The sequence below is a fragment of the Phodopus roborovskii genome, unplaced genomic scaffold (assembly GCF_943737965.1).
Source record: "Phodopus roborovskii unplaced genomic scaffold, PHOROB, whole genome shotgun sequence".
NCBI lineage: Eukaryota > Metazoa > Chordata > Mammalia > Rodentia > Cricetidae > Phodopus > Phodopus roborovskii.
This window is the reverse complement of record NW_026126563.1, coordinates 11,851,245-11,872,300: the sequence shown is the minus strand read 5'-3', so window position 1 is coordinate 11,872,300 and position 21,056 is coordinate 11,851,245. Positions and strand designations below refer to the sequence as shown.

At 38.1% G+C, this 21,056-nt stretch overlaps 1 protein-coding gene across 2 annotated transcripts in view; it reads left to right on the top strand.

Annotated features, from left to right (window-relative positions):
- The window catches only part of Rbbp8 (RB binding protein 8, endonuclease), an 83,104-nt gene that overhangs the window by 52,848 nt on the left and 9,200 nt on the right, over positions 1-21,056 (top strand). For both annotated transcript variants that reach the window (XM_051201981.1, XM_051201980.1), the window contains exons 8-15: positions 4,664-4,768; positions 7,550-7,647; positions 9,565-9,677; positions 10,747-11,635; positions 11,711-11,837; positions 13,522-13,610; positions 15,217-15,325; positions 18,951-19,091. In XM_051201981.1, the coding sequence (XP_051057938.1) occupies positions 4,664-4,768; positions 7,550-7,647; positions 9,565-9,677; positions 10,747-11,635; positions 11,711-11,837; positions 13,522-13,610; positions 15,217-15,325; positions 18,951-19,091 (1,671 nt within the window). The remainder of the gene's footprint in view (positions 1-4,663; positions 4,769-7,549; positions 7,648-9,564; positions 9,678-10,746; positions 11,636-11,710; positions 11,838-13,521; positions 13,611-15,216; positions 15,326-18,950; positions 19,092-21,056) is intronic.

Here is a 21,056-nt window from a genome sequence, read left to right as displayed (position 1 = left end):
TTCTTTCTTAGTTGTGTCTTTGTGAGGTTTGGGTACCAAAGTTATTGTGGCCTCATAAAAAGAGATTGGCAATAAACCTTCTGTTTCTATCTTGTGGAACAGTTTGAGGAGTAGTGGTATTAGTTCTTCCTTGAATGTCTGGTAGAATTCTGCACTGAATCCATCTGGCCCTGGACTTTTTTTCGTTGGAAGGCTTTCGATGACTGCTTCTATTTCATTTCGGGTTATAGGTCTATTTAAGTTGTTTGTCTGTTCTTGATTTAATTTTGGTAAGTGATAGTTATCCAGAAACTTGTCCATTTCCTTTGAATTTTCAATTTTTGTGGAATACAGATTTTCGAAGTATGACCTGAAAATTGTCTGGATTTCCTCTGTGTCTGTTGTTATGTTCCCCATTTCGTTTCTGATTTTGTTAATTTGCATGTTCTGTCTCTGCTTTTTCGTTAATTTGGATAAAGGTTTATCAATCTTGTTGATTTTCTCAAAAAACCAACTCTTTGTTGCATTGATTTTTTGTATTGTTTTCCTGGTTTCTATTTTGTTGATTTCAGCCCTCAAGTTGATTATTTCCTGGCGTCTGCTCCTGCGGGTGAATTCGCTTCTCTCTGTTCTAAGGTTTTCAGTTGCGCTGTTAATTCATTTATGTGACTATCCTCTGTTTTCTTCATATGGGCACTTAGTGCAATGAACTTCCCTCGTAGCACTGCTTTCAAGGTGTCCCATAAGTTCGGGTATGTTGTATCCTCATTCTCGTTGAATATTAGAAAGTCTTTAATTTCTTTCTTTATTTCTTCTTTGACCCAGGAGTGGTGCAATTGCACATTGTTAAGTTTCCATGAGTTTGCAGGTTTTCTGCTATTTGTATTGTTGTTGAATTCCAATTTTAAAGCATGGTGGTCCGATAAGATACAGGGGACTATTTCTATTCTCTTGTATCTGTTGAGGTTTGTTATGTCTCCTAGTATGTGGTCGATTTTAGAGAAGGTTCCATGTGGAGCAGAGAAGAAGGTATATTCTTTTGTCTTTGGATGGAATGTTCTATAGATGTCTGTTAGCCCCAGTTGAGACATAACTTCTGTTAATTCTTTTGTTTCTTTGTTGAGTTTCTGATTTGTGGTCCTGTCTAATGTTGAGAGTGGTGTATTGAAGTCTCCCACTATAAGTGTGTGAGGTTTTATATGAGCTTTGAGTTTTAGTAGTGTTTCTTTTACGAATGTGGGTGGCTTTGTATTAGGGGCATAGATGTTCAGAATTGAGACTTTGTGTTGATGGATTTCTCCTGAGATGAATATGAAATGACCATCTTCATCTCTTTTGACTAGTTTTGGTTTGAAGTCTAGTTTGTTAGATATTAGGATAGCTACGCCTGCTTGCTTCTTATTTCCATTTGATTGGAAAATCTTTTCCCAACCCTTTACCCTGAGGTAATGTCTATCTTTGGAGCTAAGATGTGTTTCTTGTATGCAGCAGAAGGATGGATTCTGTCTTCGTATCCATTCTGTTAATCTGTGTCTTTTTATAGGTGAGTTAAGACCATTAATGTTGAGGGTGAGTAAGGACCATTGATTGTTGGTGGTTGTTTGATTTAGGTTTGTTGTTGGCAGTGGTATTGTGAATATATTTGTTCTGCTTCACCCTAGGTTTCTGGTGTAGTTGGATTATCTGTTGCCTACATTTTTGTGGGCGTAGTTACCTTCCTTGGGTTGGAATTTTCCTTCCAATACTTTCTGTAGGGCTGGATTTGTAGATACATATTGGGAAAATCTGGTTTTGTCATTGAATATCTTGTTCTCTCCATCTATATTGACTGAGAGTTTTGCTGGATATAGTAGCCTAGGCTGGCATCCGTGTTCTCTTAATACTTTTAGAACATCTATCCAGGACCTTCTGGCCTTGAGGGTTTCCATGGAGAAGTCAGGTGTAATTTTGATAGGTCTGCCTTTATATGTTACCTGTCCTTTTTCCTTCGCTGCTCTTAATATTTTTTCTTTATTCTGTATGCTAGGTGTTTTGATTATTATATGTCGAGGGGTCTTTTTTCTTTGGTCCAGCCTATTTGGGGTTCGGTATGCTTCTTGTACTTTCATGGGCATGTCCTTCTTCAGATTTGGAAAGTTTTCCTCGATGATTTTGTTGAATATGTTTTCAGCACCTTTGAGCTGGGCTTCCTCACCTTCCTCTATGCCTATTATTCTTAGGTTTGGCCTTTTCATGGTGTCCCACATTTCCTGGATATTGTGTGTTAAGGATTTGTTGGATTTATGGTTTTCTTTGGTCGATGAATCTATTTCTTCTAGTTTATCTTCTGCGCCTGAGATTCTCTCTTCCATCTCTTGAATTCTATTGGTTATGCTTGTGTCCGTGGTTTCCGATTTTTTGCCCAGCTTTTCAATTTCCAGCTTTCCTTCCATTTGTGTTGCCTTTATTTTCTCAATTTCGGTTTTCAAATCTTGAACCGTTTCCTTCACCTGGTTAATTGTTTTTTCTTGGCTTTCTGTACTTTCCTTAAGGAATTTGTTCATTTCTTCCACTTTTTTGTTTGTTTTTTCCTCTATTTCTTTAAGGGATTTTCTCATATCTTCTTTGAGGGCCTCTATCATTTTTATGATGGTGATTTTTAAGTCATACCCTTCTGCTTCCTCTGCTTTGTTGTTGTGTTCCATTCTAGTTGGTGTAGATTCCCTAGATTCTGGTGGTGTCATGTTTGTCTTTCTGTTGTTAGGTGTTCTCTTGTATTGCCTTCTTCCCATAGCTTCTTCCTGTAGGTGTTGGTGGTGTCTCTTCCCTCTCTCTACGGTCCTTCCCAGATGGGCTTATGTGGATCAAAGATTCAATGTCTGTATCTCTGTGTGGTCCAAGCTCTCTAGGAGGCTTCTCTCTGGCCAATAGCCGGGAGAAGAGGACGAGGGCTGGACTGGAACTTGAGAAGTTTTTGCAGGGTAGTGGGATCTCACTGGAAACTGGCGCTCTCCAGCTGAGACCTCATTCTTTGGCAGGGCCCGGATTTGGGGGTCAAGGATCTTGCCTGCAGGAACTCCAAGTGGACCCGCAGAGATAGGCGGATCTCTGGGAGGGGGCCTGGGACTCCAGCAGAGGACTGGAGGCGGGGTCAGGGACCAAGCCAGTGGGAATTACAGGTGGTCCCACGTGGATAGTCAGGTCTCCTTTGTTCGGAGTTGCTCCGAGAGGTCTCCGAAGTAGGGTGGACTGTTGGCTCCACCCTCTGTCCCAGTGCTCAACCAGAGCGGCAGGACCGTAGGTGGGGTAGGGCACAGGGTGGGGGGGGGGTAGGCTGGAGGTTGGGATGGGTGGGGGTGTATCAGAGCTCCAAGGGTGCTCTCAAAGGGGACCGGAGACAGGAGCAGCAGGATCAGGGGCCAATCCAGGGAGTTCAGGCGGGGGAGGGGGGAAAGAGGTTGAAGGGGACAGGCAGCCCCGATTGGGCCCAGACTCACCTCTGGCCAATAGCCGGCAGAAGAGGACGAGGGCTGGGCTGGAACTTGAGAAGGTTTTGCAGGGTAGTGGGATCTCACTGGAAACTGGCGCTCTCCAGCTGAGACCTCGTTCTTTGGCAGGGCCCGGATTTGGTGGTCAAGGATCTTGCCTGCAGGAACTCCAAGTGGACCCGCAGAGATCCCTGGTTTTGTTCTTGAGAGCAAGAACATTAAGTTGAATTGGTAGCAAGGATTTTGGCAGAGAAAGTATATGATCAAAATATATTGTATGAAAATTTTTAATAAAAATTAAAATTCTTAAAAAAATTATTTATATCCTTTTTGAAAAATGTAAGATTCGGAATGGGAAGTTTTCTGTATTTTGTGAGTTCATATCACCCTCTAGTGGAAAACAAAAGAAATGTTTTTGAATCCTTCATCTAATTGGAGTTAATTTAAATATAAGATCCTATATGTTAAATGAACATTTACTGGTCTTTAAGTTTGGGCAGGATATGAATCATGATAGACAACTGTATAATTTAGATCATGACTAAATCTATCCATATGAATGTGTAGAAAACAACAGCAGTGATTTTTTTATAGTCATTTGTATCAGAAAGTCTTGCTTATTTCCTAATTATAGAAAACAAGCATATAAATACCTTAAAACTTAATTTGTTTTAATCTTATTCTATTCATTTTTTTACTTAGAAAGCAAAAATAGTTTTAAATGATTTAATGGTTTGGTACTATTCTCTTTATCATATTTTTTATCTTAAAATTTTCTAATAATTTTTAATTTTCAAGTTATAATTAAAGTACAGCTCTGTTCATGTACTTTGTTCTTTTGGTTGTCTTTGAACTAAGTATTTAAGCAGTAGAAATATTTTCAATAAAGCACGTTTCAGAGTGTCCTTTCAGGACAGATATACAGAAACAGGAACGTTTTCAGTAAACTCAGTTTCTTGTCCCAGCTAAGGAAAAGTGATTGAGCGTCACTCCCTAGGTAACTTTGGTCATAAGAAAATAACTTGTTCAAGTCCCCTTGCTCCTACTGTCCTAATCTGCAGTTTTGTTTCTTGGTGAAACTAAAGAATTATGAGGATTGTGTCAATAAAATAATGATTGTGATACATTAAAGGCAAATTTATATTGACTTATCTGAATAAAGCGTGATAGCATCTTTTATCTTGTTTATTATGTAATTCTTTTTTTTTTTTTTATAGAATTGAGAAAAATTTCCAAGGCTTTAGCTCCTGTACCACATAACTCTGAAGAACATGAAATTCTAGTAGCTGACACTTGCAATCAAAGTCATTCACCACTGTCTAGTAAGTAGACACTGAGGTTATAAGTTTAAGATTGTAGTTGTTCGTAAGTAAAACTGACCAACAACTAGAATTAGGCATGGTTTGTTGTTTTTGTTTTGGTCTGGTTTGGTTTAGTTTTTGGTTTTTGATTTTGTTTGTTTCCTGGCTGTCCTGAACCTGCTGTGTAGATCAGGCTGGCCTCAAACTTAGAGATGCACCTGCTCCTGCCTCCTGGGTGCTGGGATTAAAGGGTTGCACCACCACATCTAGCCTTAAAGTATGTTTGAGAAAGTAATGTTATGCTAGTATTAATTCATGTTAATATTGAATCTAATGTAAAGTGCTAATAATTTAAGTAAGAAAGACTTTATTGTGGTTTATTCCTTCATCAAATATTTAAGAGTCTTCTGTGTCAGACACTGAACAAAGAAAGCTTTTACCTTTTTGAAGCTTTCAGTCTGTTATGGGAAAAAGAAAACAAATTTATGTCAGGAAAGGTCAAGTGCTCTGCAGCCAAAACAAGGTGACAAGGACAGCAGGAAGTCTTTGTAACATGACACTTATGTAGAGGCCAAAGGAGGAGGTGATGTCCAGGAACAGCATCGTATGTAGAGTACAGTTTCAGTTAGTTTGTTGAGCATTAAGGAAGTCTGGCTAGGGCAGGATGAGTGAAGGGAAGAGTGATTCAGGCAACAGGAATAATAGAATTGCTTCTTTGCAGAAGAGATTGGGAATAACAGTATCTTTAATAATAAAACTTCATTATTAATATATGAGTTCATCTTTAGAGGAGAAGCTGAGAGTACTGAGATACACGTGGAAGTTGTTAACATAGTGTTAAAACCATGAGGTTGGTTACCAAGCAGGTCAGTGTAGGTGAAAGAGACGAGTTCAGGGACCAAGGCCTGGGCAGCTCAGCCATTATATTAAACAGCGATTTTTATTACCTCTTTTCCTCCTTAGGATTTTAGTACTGTAGACACACCATTCCTGTGTTCTATTTGTACTTTATACATAAAAGAGTAAGACATTTTTTGTTCCCAAAGCTTCTACACACATGCACACATGCACACACGCACACACACCCTACCCCTTGATAGTATTACTGCTGTTTGTAACAAAAGCCTGGTAAAGAGCTTCCAGTGGGAAAGGATGACTAGCAGTAACGGCCTTTAAGCCAGCTGAAGGGAGGAGGAGGAAGTGGGCAGCTATATAGAACCCTGCTGATAGTATAGAAAAGATGATGGCTTCTTAGACTTGACCATAGAATTTGATTGCATAGAGATCTTTAGGGAGTAAACTAGTAACATGATTCAAAACTTGAAATGTACAACCATGATTATCTGAAACTGTTATTAAAAAGTTGGAGGCAGAACAAGCAGAAAGCATACCTATAGATGAATCTCTTAGGTTATTGTTTCATAAAGGGAAAGAACATGGGACAAAGAGAAATGGTTCAAATTGTCTTGTTTTTAAGATTGGTAGCAAATTTTTGGGCTTGATGGGATGATCAAGCAAAGGAGAAAATTTGGTAATACACAAGTCAGTTGAAATAACTGCTAAATCATTGATAAGGGGTGAAACGGAATGAGATCCATAGCAATGTTAATTAACTGTTTCATATCATATTAGTGGCAGACTGATATTCTGGAAGCCATAGATGGTCCTGTATTGCTGTGGATCTGTGATTATTTCAACAGTTACATTTCTATGAAAGGACACTCTTGCTTGTATGTAGGCTGATTGCTAGCCTAGCACAGCACATGAATATGGCAGATGCCTGGTACTCACAGCTCTCTTTTTCTCTACTGTGCCTGCCTTTCTCCATCATTTGCCTTCTTGTCTTGGTTTCTTATATTTTTCTGTTATTTGTTTGTTGTGCCCTGCCCCACCTCATGTGAGAGATTGAAACTACAGCTTTGCACACAGCGGCAAGTGGCTTTGCTACTAAGCCATATCCCAGCCCTGATTCTATTGCCTCCATGTTTGTTTTATATATTCTCTGTACTAACTTTAGCCACGAGCATCATTAGGACTGTTCCAGTGCTTTGCTTTATTCTCCTGTCAGAGTTTGCTTCTTGACTGTGAGTCAAAACTTTTAGATCTTTTCCATGTTCACAAGAGGAGTTCTGAACTCTTAAGCATAATTTGACCACTAATTCACAGGTTTGGGCTCATGTTCTTCTACTTTGATATCCACAGTTCAATTCCTAGCTGTTAAATCTCATGTAGTTCTCTGAAAAGCAGTTTTGTTTCATATATCTGTATCCTTAAAGATACCTAAAGACTTACCCCCTCCCCTCATCTCATTAAGTGGCCAAACTTCCCTTTGTTTGTATAGTTTGTCTTGAGTCCCCAAAGGAGATTTAGGGTCCTTTATTCAAACTTTTATTATGCTTTTTGCATTCTTTTGTAAATCTTTTCCCCTTAGAAAACAGAAATTCTATTTTCACCTTTCAGGTGTAGTCACTAAGCTCCTTGAGAAGAACACATATAACCTGCTTGTTATACTCAGTTCATTATGGAAAAGTAGAAAACTTAGATGAATGAAAAAGTTTAACAAGTTTGGATGCTAAATATCTGTAACCCATTGCAATTTATGGAAAATATTTTAGACCTTTTAAACAGGGTTTAAAATTTGTTCACTGTCATCTTAAAAATGGTACTTTGGTTTCTTTGTTTTTCCTAATCTTTGTGATTTTTTTTTTTATACCTTGATTCTTCTCTTAATCTATGTGTGTGTGTGTTTTAATATATCTACTCTTTCAAATTGTATAATGAGTATTTTTCTTTTTACTTCAGAAATGCGTGGAACAAGCAGTTATCCCTCTGAAGAGTCACCTTTTAATTTAGATACTGTTGTTGCTGAGACTCTTGGACTTAATGCACAAGAAGAGTCAGTAAGTAGTCACTTAGGTGATGTGTATATGAATTATTAATTGGTATGTATACTGATTGTATGAGTTATTAATTGATATGTCTACTATAATATGAATTACTAATAATTGATATATCTACTTGTAGTCATTCTTCTTGTGGGGGGTGGTTGGTTTTTTGAGACAGGGTTTCTCTGTGGCTTTGAAGGCTGTCCTGGAATTCACTGTATAGATCAGACTGGCCTTAAACTCAAAGATCTGCCTGTCTCTGCCTCCTGAATGCTGTGAATAAAGGTGTGCGTCACCACTGCCTAGCTGTATCCATTCTTAAATTAATCAGGAGCCAGTTGTAATGGTATAGGCTGATAGACTATGCTGAAGAGACAGAGGCAGAGGCAGAGAGACTATGGGAACGAGCAGGAAAAAAACAATTTTATCCAGTCATCATTAGATAATGTCCTAGAACAAAACTGTTAGAAAGGCCCACTCATGTGGTCCTTCCCCATGCAGTCACAGCAGCAAACTCTTGGGGTATGACTAGAGTTGTCAGCTGTCTTTCATACTCCTTTTTTCTTGCTTCCTCCCCAAATTCATTCTAAGAAAATATCCTTTAGATTGAATTCAAAACGTATTGGGTATTTCTGACAGCCATTAATTTTCATTTTGATTTGAAAAATGGCCTGAAGTTTAAGAACTACCAATTCAGTTAAATATAATTCTTAGAGGTTGGGTCAGAGACTGAACCTATAATTCTGTTTATACTATTTTAATACTGTACTGGGTTTAATTTACTTTTTTCCCCTTAATCTTATAACACAAAACACTTGAATTTGAATTCCCAGGTCTTAGGTTCTAGTTTTGTCTGTGTTTTAGGTTTATTTATTTATTTACTTCTTTATGTGTGCATCTACATGTTGGTATGAGTTACAGGCACTTGTGAGCTGCCTGATAGGGTTGCTGGGAACCAAATTCTAGTCTCTGCAAGAGGAGCAAATGCTCTTAACCATTGAGCCATTTCTCTAGACCCAAACTGCAGATTTCTCATCTCTTTGTTTGTAGTATTGGGTATTAGAACAGATGCTTCACAAATGTGCTAGGTTAAGTTGCATTATGATAACACTTTAAGGACTGGTGATTTAATTTAGCTCACTGGCAGAGCATTTGTGTAATGTGGCAAGGCCTGGAGTTTGAGCACTAGCACTACAAAAACAAATGACAGCTTTAATATAGCCCTCCTTTGTTCTTGCCAGTAAATATGTGTGTGCTCTGGGAAAGTGTCTCACTGTTGAATTTCTAAAACTTGAGTTAATTTTTTATTACATATGAATTTTAACCTTTTAAAATTCATCCTCAAGTGATAGTGGATAATTTTTAGCTTCTGAACATTTAAATGAGTTTAATAGTTTCTAGTTCCTTACTGTCCACCACAAATCTAGCAAGTTCAGATATTAGAGAAGATATCAAAGGACTTTTCTTGTAGTCTGATTTCACAGGTCAACAACATCTTTATATTCTTGAATGTGTTATAGGCACAGATTCTGATCTTGTGTCTTGGTGATTCCTGACTGACTTGTATGTACATTCAATTTTGAGGATTCCCTCAAAAGGACCCTTTTAAACTCACCGCCATTTTTATCCTCTCTCTTAATATATTTTGGTATTGTAGTGTTTCTGTGTGCTATTAAATTATACTTACATAAAGTATTAATATACTGGTAGTGTCTTCTCTTCAAATTTTTTCATTGTGATAAAATTTAGATAGTAAAATTTGTCACTTTAAAGTCTATATAGTACAGGGATATTTATACATTCGCAATATTATACAACTCCCTTTCTGTCTAATTATATAGCTCTCCATTTTGGTTCCTTTTACTTCATGTACTTTTGAGATTTGTTTGCATTATAGCATTTATCAACTTTAAGCATTCTTTACTATTGAAGGGACACCAAGACTGTACAAGCCCTCTTGGGGATGAGCTCTACCACTGTCTTGAAGGAGATCACAAAAAACAGCCTTCAGGGGAATCTGCAAGGAGTAGTGAAGACAGTTTAAGGTAATTTGGATCATATAGTAATATAGTATTTTTGTTTGTTTGTTTTGTTTTGTCTTGTTTTTTAATGTAGCTCCATATACCCTATAAGATTGAAGTTCATTAATACTGCACTCCCCGGAAGTAGCTGCAGATATTTCTGCATCATCAATCAGCATTAAGAGCTCCCATAAAGACATAGTCATTATTTTATGTCTCCAAACACTAAGTGGTGTGAAAGAAGCATTTTTTATTTTGTGTGTGAACCTGTGCACGTGCACTATATATTCCCAGGAGGTAACAGGTCAGAACAGGGTGTCAGATTCCCCGGAACTGGAGTTATAGATGTTTGTGAACCACCATGTGGGTCCTCTCTGCAAGAGTTGTCGGTGCTTTCAACCCCCGACCCATCTCTCTAGCCCATTTTTTGTTTTGTTTTTCTCTAGTTTCATAATATTTAACAATACCTATGTTGATTAAGCATTTTGCTTGCTTGGTTGGTTTTATTGGGGGGGGGATTGATTTTTTTTTGTTTTTGTTTGTTTTTTCAGGGGTGGGTTTCAAGACAGGATTTCTCTGTGTATCTCTGGCTTTCCTGCAACTCATTCTGTAGACCAGGCTGGCCTCGAACTCACAGAGATCCACCTGTTCTACTTCCTGAGTGAGGTGTCAGCCACTACCACCTGGCCCTTGCTTCCTGATTTCAAGTGTCTGTCTGTCTATTTTGTTGCCTCAGTTTCTCTTAGTTTATCGTGATAATAACTTGTTAAGTGAGTTTTATTACCCCTTTTTTCTTTAAACAGATAACAAAATGTGGCTCTTGTAAGGTTGAATTTTTTTCTCATAAGATCTAATAATATCAACCTTGAGTCCTCAGTGGACTTCATTTCTACTTTCATCTTCTATTCTGCCAAATGAAAAGAGACCAACACTGTATCTTAAATTTGTTTTACTCATCTGCCTCTAGTAGGCAGATGATGCCTCACTATTCTGTATCAAGAATTTTTTTTTTTTTTTTTTAGTATACTGGTTTTTAAAATTTTTATCCTGTTTTTCAGAAAAAAAAAAAGTTCTTATATAATTCTTTATTTAGATTTCCAGATGCTGCTTCAAAGACACCTCCTGAAGAATTTACTACTCGGGTCTCATCTCCTGTATTTGGTGCTACCTCTACTGTGAAAAGTCATTTGGGTTTGAATACAAGTTTCTCCCCTTCTCTTTTAGACATTGGGAAAAGAAACCTTCGGAAGACAGCTCCCTTTAGCAACATTTCTATATCTAGATCAGAGAAAGCTAGATCAAAATCAGAGGACAATGCTCTTTTCACGCATCATAATCTTGGGTCTGAAGTAAACAAGGTCATTAGCCAGTCATTTCCTAATAAGCAGATACTTATGAATAAAAATGCAAGTGAATCTGTAGATGAGCAGGGCAGTACTGATCATATTAAAGAAGTTGTTACTGATAAATATCTGGCTCCTTTGAAATCACTGGGAGGCAAAGCAGCCAAAAGGAAGAAGACTGAGGAAGAGAGTGAACATGCAGTAAACTGCCCCCAAACCTGTTTTGATAAGGAAAATTCTCTTCCTTTTCCAATGGAGAATCAATTCTCCATGAATGGAGACCACGTGATGGATAAGCCCCTGGACCTGTCAGATCGGTTTGCAGCTACTCTACGTCAAGAGAAGAGCCACGGGAATGAAACTTGTAAAAACAAGTTTAAACAAGTGACTGTTTATGAGGCTTTGAAGCCCATTCCAAAGGGCTCTTCCTCAGGCCGTAAAGCCTTGAGCGGGGCCTGCTTATTAGGCAGAGATTCTTCAGAGGCGTCCTGTTTACAGCAAAGTGTCCTCCAGTCCTCCAGCAAAGCCTCTCCAGACCGTAAAGCACCACTGCAGATAAAAGAGGAAGAGCCTGTCTTCAAAGCCCCCTTGTGCTCACAGGAGAGTGCCGAGACAGAGGGTCTTTATAGTGACGTGAAGGTTTGTGTTCAATGTTCAGAGGTTTTGAGTAACGTTAGTGATTTCATTTCAGTGCTAATAATTATTTCTGTTTAGGATACTGGTTCTCTTGTGGCAGCAAAAGTAAAAAGCAGATCAGTGCATGGAGGATGTGAGCTGGCGTCAGTCCTTCAGTTAAATCCCTGCAGAGTTGCTAAAACACAGTCCCTGCCAAACAACCAAGGTGTGTGCGCTATAAACAGGCTCTCTCCTCTTTTTAATTTGGGAGGGGGATATCTTATTTTTACCTGCATAAATCTGTGTTTCATAGTATTATTCTCACCGCTTTCATTTTACCCTGGTTTTTCTGCTCGTAAGCTTTTTAAAAATATATTTTAAATACTTTGATAGTATTTTTAGATGGTGTTGTAGATTTACTTATGTAGTTATTTCTTGCTTCCTTTGCAGAAACTTTAAAGGTGTTTTCTCTGTTCCATTGGGATGTTGTTGTTGTTGTTGTTTGGGAATAAAGACATGGCACCCCACCACCTACCTGTTGCTTCATGTTCTTAAACTACAGTTTGCAGCTGTTATGTGTTATACTATATACGATACATTGAAAATTCAAACAGTTTTGCAAATTTTAAGCAATGACTTCAGTGAATACAAATCACATATTATTAAAATGTCCATTGTGTCCAGTCCAGTTGTTTTGTGTACTTACAGAGTTGTACAATCTAAGTTTATCATCTTGCATTCCTTTTCATCCTTCCAAGTTCTAGTTATCAGTGATCTAATTTTTGTCTGTGGATTGAGTATTGTAGACATTTGAAGTGAATAGAGACTATTCAGTATGACATCTTAGAACTTTTTTTCTTTGTCGTAATGTTTTCTTTTAACTTTATTTTACTATTGTTATTGTATGTGTGGTGTGTTTCTGTGAGTGTGGGTACCACCACATATGTATATCAAAGGACAGCTTTGTGTAGTCGATTCTCTCTTTTGCATATATTCCAGTGTTCAAACTCGAGTCATTATGCTTGCAAGGCAGTACCTTTACCTGCAGGGCCATCTTCTTAGTGCTGGCATCGTGTTTTCAGTTCCCAGCCATACTGTATTATGTATTGGTTTTCCATCCCTATGTATTGCTAAATAAAATTTCATTATATACAAGTCATGTTTTGATCAGTTAAGACAAATTTGCTGTCGTTGTTACCTTTATGAATAACACTGCTATGAACATTTGTGTACAGAGTTTTCTGGAAATAGATGTTTTCTTTTTCTCTTTCCCAGTTTTCCTGGTACTAAAATTGTTGGACCTCATATCAGCTCTTAGTTTGACCATTTAAGGGACTGCCTGTTTCCCAGAGCAGCTATGCCATTTCACATTAGCACCATGACTGTGTGAAGGGTTCAACCTTTCCAAGTGAATATCTATATATACACACTTTGCATCTAGTCATCTTAGTTTGTGTGAATGATCTCATTTTTGTCTTTTGTTTTTCTGATTGCTGGTTATATTGGTCACTTTCTCATAATGTTAGCAGTCAATTGAATTGTCTGGTGAGATTCTTTGCCCACTTGGAATTGAGTATTTTTATGTATTTGAAAGTTTTGCCTGTATGTAAATTTGCACCATATATGTGCCTCATGCCTACAGAGGTCAGAAGGGAGTATCAGGTCCCCTGGAACTGGGTTATAAACAGTTAAGAGCCAACATGTGGATGCCAAGAACCAAACCCAAGTCCTCTGCTAGAGCAGTTAGTGCACTCAACGGCTGAGGTATTTCTTCAGCTTCCTGGGATATTTATTTTTGTGTATGTGCTAAAGGAATTCTTTACATTTATATTCTGTAGGTCCCTTCCATTTTAAAGTGAAACAAATTTTCAAATTGTGATTTTAATTTGTGATTCTCCTCTTTTTCCAAGATGGGTCCTTTGAAAATATCCAGTGGAGTGTAGATCCAGGAGCTGACCTTTCTCAGTATAAAATGGATGTTACTGTGATAGATACAAAGGTAAGTTATAAAATTGGACTAAAGCTCATTTGTTTCTCAGTGAGTAATCAGTTTCCTCTCCTTAAAACATCTTTTTATACATCTCATTTATTGCGTATGTGTGAATGTATGTATGCATTAGTGCACACCACATGCACATTACATCATACATGAAGAGGTTAGAGCATAGCCTTCTAGATTTAGTCCTCTCCATGTACCATGTGATTCCTGGGGATCAAACCCAGGTTGTCAGGCTCGTACATTTACCACTGAGTCATCTTGTTAGCCCAAGGCAGCAACTTCTTAACACTTGCATGTGTTCTTTCTGGAAACAGAAATTCTAACAGGATGATAATATTGAAAGGTTAATAATATTTTCTGATTTTTAGAGACCTTTGATACAAAGCATTAATGTTTTTTAAATAACAAAAACATATAGGTACATATTCCTAGTGATTTTACCTTTATCAAAAATAACCCATTATATGTTCTTAGTTTTTTTTTTTTTTAGAGAGGATCTCATTGTCCTCCCAGACTGGTCTCAATCCTAACTGTCCTCACGCTTCCCTCACATGTGTTTCCCATGTGCTGGGAGTGCAGGCGTGTATCACCATGCCTGTAATTCCATCGTGGGGTTAGCTTAAGTTTTTAATGTTGGTTTATTGTGTATATGACTTTTGCCTACATGTATGTTTGTGTACTATGTCTATCTGAAATTCCCTGCAGAGATCATAAAATGGTGTCAGATCCCCAGGAATTGGAGTTACAAATGGTTGTGAGTCATTATTTGGGTACTGGGAACTGAACCTGGTTCCTCTGTAAAAGCAGCAAGTACTTTAATTACCAGGCCATCTCTAGCCACCTTAATTAGCCGAGAGCAAGAGGGAAGGAGAAAGGGAGGTAGGGGGAGAGGAAGAGAAAGGTAAGAGAGAAGGAAGTAATATTTTTGTGGTGTGTGTCTTGTGTTTGTTCAAGACAGGGTTTTCCTGTGTAGCTCTGGCTTTCCTGGAACTCACTCTGTAGACCAGGCTGGTCTTGAACTCACAGAGACCCACCTGCCTCTACCTCCTGAGGGCTGGGATTAAAGGCGTGTGTCACTACACCCAGTTATGATGTTTTGTTTTGTTTAATTTGTACTAGAAACAAGATTTTGCTTTGTGTTCAGGTTCCATATAGTTTGTGAAATTCTCCTAATGGTGGCACATTAAGAAATTATGTAGTTTATTAAAGTAACATGTAGCTATGAAGAATTCAAGTTTTATTGTTAAAGTTGCTTTTCATGTGCATTAAAATTTATTACTACAAAGCAGACTGGTGAAAGTAAATAAAGCACAAAGTACTTTATTGATAAATAAACCTCTCTGTGTCCCTTTCTATGGCCACGGCTTTCTTTTTTCTCAAAGTGACATAACTTTTTATATATTGGGGCTAAAGTAAAAAAAACCTGTATCTCTGTTCCTGAAATACAAAAGAAAATAACTTACTATTCTATAATAGTAAGATTTGATGAGTGTTTTTAACTCGTGTGTGTGTGTGTGTGTGTGTGTGTGTGTGTGTGTGCAAAAGCAGATATAAGACTATGAAGGAATAATTGCTAAACTTCTGGGTTTTTAAAATATTTATTTAGGATAACAGTCATTCACGATTAGGAGAAACAGTGGACATGGATTGTACATTGGTCAGTGAAACCATGCTTTTAAAAATGAAGAAACAAGAGCAAAAAGAAAACAGTCCGAGTAAGATTTGTTTTTATTTTTGTTACTTTAATCACATGTGGAATGAAATGTATAGTCATAGCATTATACTGATAAGTGCAGAAACTTGGTAAACCAAATTTTGAGGGTTATTTTTTGTTGAAAAATATTTTTTTATACAGTAATTATAGTCATACTTTTCCCTTCCCCTAACTTCTCCCAGATCCTCTCACCCACCCAACTCCATGCCTTCTCCTTCTCTCTAGGAAAAAAGAAAGAAAAATGTACAAGTAAAAGAACAAAAATTGTCCAAGCAAAGTTATATGAGACAAAAAGTTGTACGAAAATGGCATTGAGTTCATTTTATGTTGGCTGACTACAGCTGGGCTTAGGGCCTGCTCTGAAATGTGCTTGATGTATACCCAGTGAGACTCCAGTAGAGAAAACTAATTTTTCCTCTGCCAGTTGCAGATAGCTCCTTGGTTAGGTGTGGGAGCTTTGCTCCACTTCCTCCCTTCAGTGCCAGGACCCCATCTGCCTTGAACCTGTGCAGCCAGGTTCCATGCATACTGCCACAGTCTCTGTGGGTTCATATGTGCGTTTGTCCTGTTGAAGTCTATCTACCTCCTCTTCCTCATAGGTCCCTGACCCCTGAGGAGAGGTGTTTGGTGAAAACATCTCATTTAGGACTGAATACTCCAAAGTCCCTCACTCTTTGCACATTGTCCATTGTCAGTCTTATATTAATTCCCAGTTACTTCCAGAAGCTGCTGTGATGATGGGTGAGCATGGGTATAGCAGAATGTAGTTAATAGCCATTTTATTGCTATGTTCCTTTAGTAGAACAGTAGTATTTGGTTTTTCCTAGGCCCATAGTGTATCCACTTTCTTGGCCACCCTAGCAGTGTCAGACATGGGTTCCATCTCATGGCATGGGCCTTACATACAATCAGAGTATGAATGGTTTGTCCCACAATGTTTATGCCAGCATATCTTTAAGGCAGGACATAATTGTCGATTACAGGGTTTATAGCTGGGTTGAGGATTATCTGTAGTAGCATGTGACTGCCTTCCATTACCATGAATACTGGCTGGTCTACATGCTACCTCTAGTTAGGCGCCAGCTTGACTGCTCCATGTCCAGTGATTATATAAGTATTGTCTCCATACACTTGCAGGAATAGGGTCTTAGCGTCAGTTGGTGGAGAGTAACCAATAGCCTTGGCAATAGCCTGAGATGTTTGGGACTTCCATAGAGCAAGCCCCTTTGGCCAACAACTCAATTGCATGTAATTCGTTCTTGGCACTGGCGGTTTTAGTTGGTGACATTAAGATGTCTATTTGGGACAGTGTCTCCCGCATTATTTGGTGATTCCACTTGCATTCCTTTCATATTATTACATTTAAGAAGCTTCTCCACTAACAAGTTTCCATATGACCCCTCAATGGCCCTTAGTGTTATCCTCATAATCCCTTCCTCGCTCCTCTTCAGCCCCCCTCCCATTTACTTCTCTCACATGTTTGTTGTCCTGAACCCTGTCTCTCCATAACAATATGAGAGGGCTGGGTGCAGAGAGGATGTAAGGGGAAGAAACAGGAGCCCTCTCTTAGCTGAGATGCTAAGGAGGTAAGGTGTGGTTTGTTCCATCTCACTTCCTTTCTATCTGAACAGACCTCTATGGCTAACTAGTGGCAAGCTCCATTCTCTGATTATCTGACAGGCTTTATTTGTAAAAGCAAGATATCACCACATGGCTGTTAGCAACACATTGCAAGAACAAAATTTGTAATAGTAGATCTGTTGAAGCCATATTTGAAGGGGGGGGGGGAGAAAAGGAATCTGTCTTATTAAAGTAAACCTCTTCAATGCAAAGTGAGGTACACCAATAAACTGCTAATATCTTTGTACCTATTGTGCATTAGGCCTCGCGGGTGCTGTGATAGAAATATCAGAAAGTATGTAGTGTCTTTGTACAAGTATTACTCACTCAGAAGTTAAACTAGTGAGTCATCACTTTAGCTCACTAACAGAGTATCACTTAAAGATTATTTATAATTTTGCTCCTTGGCCAAAAAAAAAGGGGGGGTACAAATATGTGATCATTCAGTAAATATCAAGCAAAAATTACATAGTAGGAAATATTCTAGAACTGGAATAAACAGAACAAAAATACCTACCCCATGGAATTTATATTTAAATGGGGAAGAAACTAGTGACTATCTAATATGATAATGATGGAATGTAGAAATCAATCAAAGTAAGAATTACAGTTCTCCAGATTAATGATTAAGGACTGCCAGGTGGTGATGGCACACACCTTTGATACCAGCACTTGGGAGACAGAGATAGATATATCTCTGTGAGTTCAAGGCCACTCTGGTCTACAAAGCAAATCCCAGAACAGCTAGAGCTGTTTGCTACACAGAGTAAACTTGCCGGGGTTGGGGGTGGGGTTGGGAGGGCAGTGGTAGTTATTTATTATGAGTAATTTAAGTTGGCTCTGGACTGTCATATTTAATAGGCAACTGAATCTGTGTCTGAATTGACCATACAATAGGTAATATAGTTAAATTTGTGAAGACGAACCCAGCACTTTGATGTAGTAGATAGGGTGTGAATTCATTGTTTCCATCCATTTTAAATTAGGTGCTAACTGATTTTAAAAACAGAGTAACTTTACCGCTTCATTAGAAAAATAAGTAAAATTTTATGCAGAGTTTAATGTCTGCTGGTTATACAGTTGTTTATATTTGTCAAATTTTCATTATATATTATGGTGTATTTTCTAGTCCTCACAGTTTCCTTGATACAGATTCTTTTGATTTTTGTTACACATGAGCTGATAGAAGGGAAAGTCTTCACCATGTGTAAGAGATCCAATAACAAAAACTAGCTTTATCATCATAAGACAATACTTGAAGTCACTACATAAAGCTTTTGTAAATGAACAGTAACGTAACAACTAGGACTTTTTTTTTTTTTTTTTTAACCTCATGTGCCCTTTCCAGAATTAAGCCACATAGATCTCTAAATACTTAATTACATATAGTATATTACCCACTGTGAGTCACTGAGTTCTGCTCTTTTAACATTACAGTTTGCAACTAATATTCTTAAAATCATCTTTTTAGTATGTCCATAGATGCGTCCAACTCACTCCATATTCAGTAAAACACGACACCTGGATCTGAAGTCTAGATTATAGTTGTGCTTTTAAAGTATCTTTAAACATTCCATCACATGTATTAAGGTTTGTTACCCATTTGACTTTCTCTCTTGACAAGGTCTCATAAAGATAACAGTCTTAGATTAACTTCTTTTTTTCTTTTTGGTTTTTTTCAAGACAGGGTTTCTCTGTATTGCTTTGGAGGCTGTCTTGGAATTAGCTGGCCTGCCTCTGCCTCCCAAGTGCTGGGATTAACAGCGTGCGCCACTAACGCCCTGCTTAGACTAACTTTTTACACGTGTTATCTATCTATAAGCACTTCATTATACCTATCTATTTAAAAGAACACTCTTTTATAAGAATCTTTTATAAAACAAGTGCTTTCAAAGACCTAGTTATATATACTACTTTATGGTTGTTACTATTAATATGTAAGTTCACATTGGGCTTCACAGAAGGCCAGAGTTTGCCTTCTGCTAAACCAATGCCCTTTTTTATAGATGGAGACATAAAAATGAATGATAGCTTAGAAGAAATGTTTGATCAGACAACACATGAAGAATATGAATCCTGTTTGGCAGATAGCTTCCCCCAAATACCAGATGAAGTAGAATTGTCTGCTGCCACAAAGAAACCAAACAGTAAGTCTGTTTTCTCTTTAATTATATGTTTTCTATATATTGAGTTTACTGAGTCACCAAGCTAATTAGTAGAGGATTGATTAGAACTATTAAAAACTTCGTGTTTCTTATGTAAATTTCTTTTCCAGATTTTTTTTTTAAAAATTTATGTGTGTGAATGTTTTGCCTGTGAGTGTGTGCCCACGCACTACATATGTGCCTTGTGCCCTGTGCCTGAAGATGCCAGATGGTAGCATTGAATCTCCTGGAACTGGGATTACAGAAGGTTGTGAAGCACCATGTGGATGCTGGGAATCAAACCTGGGGCCTCTGTAAGAGTAGCCATTGCTCTTAAGGACTTGAGCCATCTCTCTCAGTTACTTTTTTACTTGAAATAACTTCAAATTAAGGAAATATTTCAAAAAAAGTAGGTGAGAGTGTTCACCTGTACCTTCCACTGAGCACCTCTTGATGCATATATATTACACAACTGAAACTCATCTTGGTTCTGTAATATAATTTTCTTTACATAAGTACATACATATCAACTTTATATATGTGTGTGTATTTTATGTATATTTATACATATATAAAGAAGTATGTATATATTTAAAAAGTGAGAAACTTTAATCTTATAATTGTTAATTTTATCAGTAGTTGTAATGCAGTAGAAAAGAGTCACAGAAAGTTTAGACCCGTTTTCTGCTACGTGTAGCATGAATTCTCTTTGATCTTAATAATAATAACTCAGAGTCAATTATTGGGGGTAAAGACTGAAGGATCAGAGAAGCAGAGCTGCCAACCACTCGAGTTCTTATTCTACCAAGGCTCAGACCAAAGGGACGATGCTGTCCCTACAAATCCTCAGACTGCATCCGTTTTTATGAAACCTCAGTCTGGGACACTTGAGACTGCTCTGAGCTCCTGTCTCCTCCCTCCTTATATTCCTGTCTCTGCCCGGCCATGTCACTCCTGTCTCTACTCCCCTAGTGCTGGGATTAAGGGCTTGCCATCCCAAGTGTTGGGATCAAAAGTGTGAGCTCTGTTTCTCTTTTAGACTGATTCAGTCTTGTATAGCCCAGGGTGGCCTTGAACTCCTGATCTTCTTGCTTCCTCCTTCCCAGTGTTAGAATTAAAGATTTGTGCCACCACTGGCTGGTCTCTATGACTAACTAGTGGCTTAGCTCCACATTCTGATCTTCAGGTAAATTTTATTTGTTAAAAGCATAAACAAAATATTACCATAGCTGTGAGCACTTTGTCTTCTCAGAGAAAATACTTAATATACTTAGTGTTCTAAAGGTAATGTGATAGTAAAGGGTATTCCATCTACTTGGAACTCTTAAGAAGATAATTGCCTCAGTGTTTAGCTGTGTGTGTCTGCTTCTGTTTCCATCAGCTACTAGATGAGGGCTCTAGGATGGCATATAGGTTTGTTAGAAATCTCATTATCAGGGAAGGGCATTTAAGGCATCCTTTCCCCACTGTTGCTCAGATTGTTAGTTGGGGTCATCCTTGTAGGTCTCTGGGCATTTCTCTAGAGTCAGTTTTCTCTTCAAACCTGTAATGGCTCCCTCTATTATGGTCTCTCTTTCTTTGTTCTTGTCTATTCATCCCCTGACTCAATCTCCCACATGTTCTCCTCTCCTCCCCTTCTCTTTCTCCTAACTCCCTCTCCACTCACTGCCCCCCTCCCAACTCCCACTATGCTCAGGAGATCTTGTTCCTTTCCCCTTGTGAGGGACCTTGTATGCATCTCTTAGGTTCCTCCTTGTATCCTAGTGGAGTAAGATGTTATCTCAGAGTTTTCTTGATTTGCATTTCCCTGGTAGCTAAGGATGTTGAGCACTTTCTTAAGTGCCTTTCAGCCATTTTGGATTCCTCTATTGAGAATTCTCTATTCAGTTCTGTACCCCACTTTTTAGTAGGGTTATTTGGTTTCTTCTTTGTATATTATGGAGATCAGCCCTCTGTCAGGCATGGGGT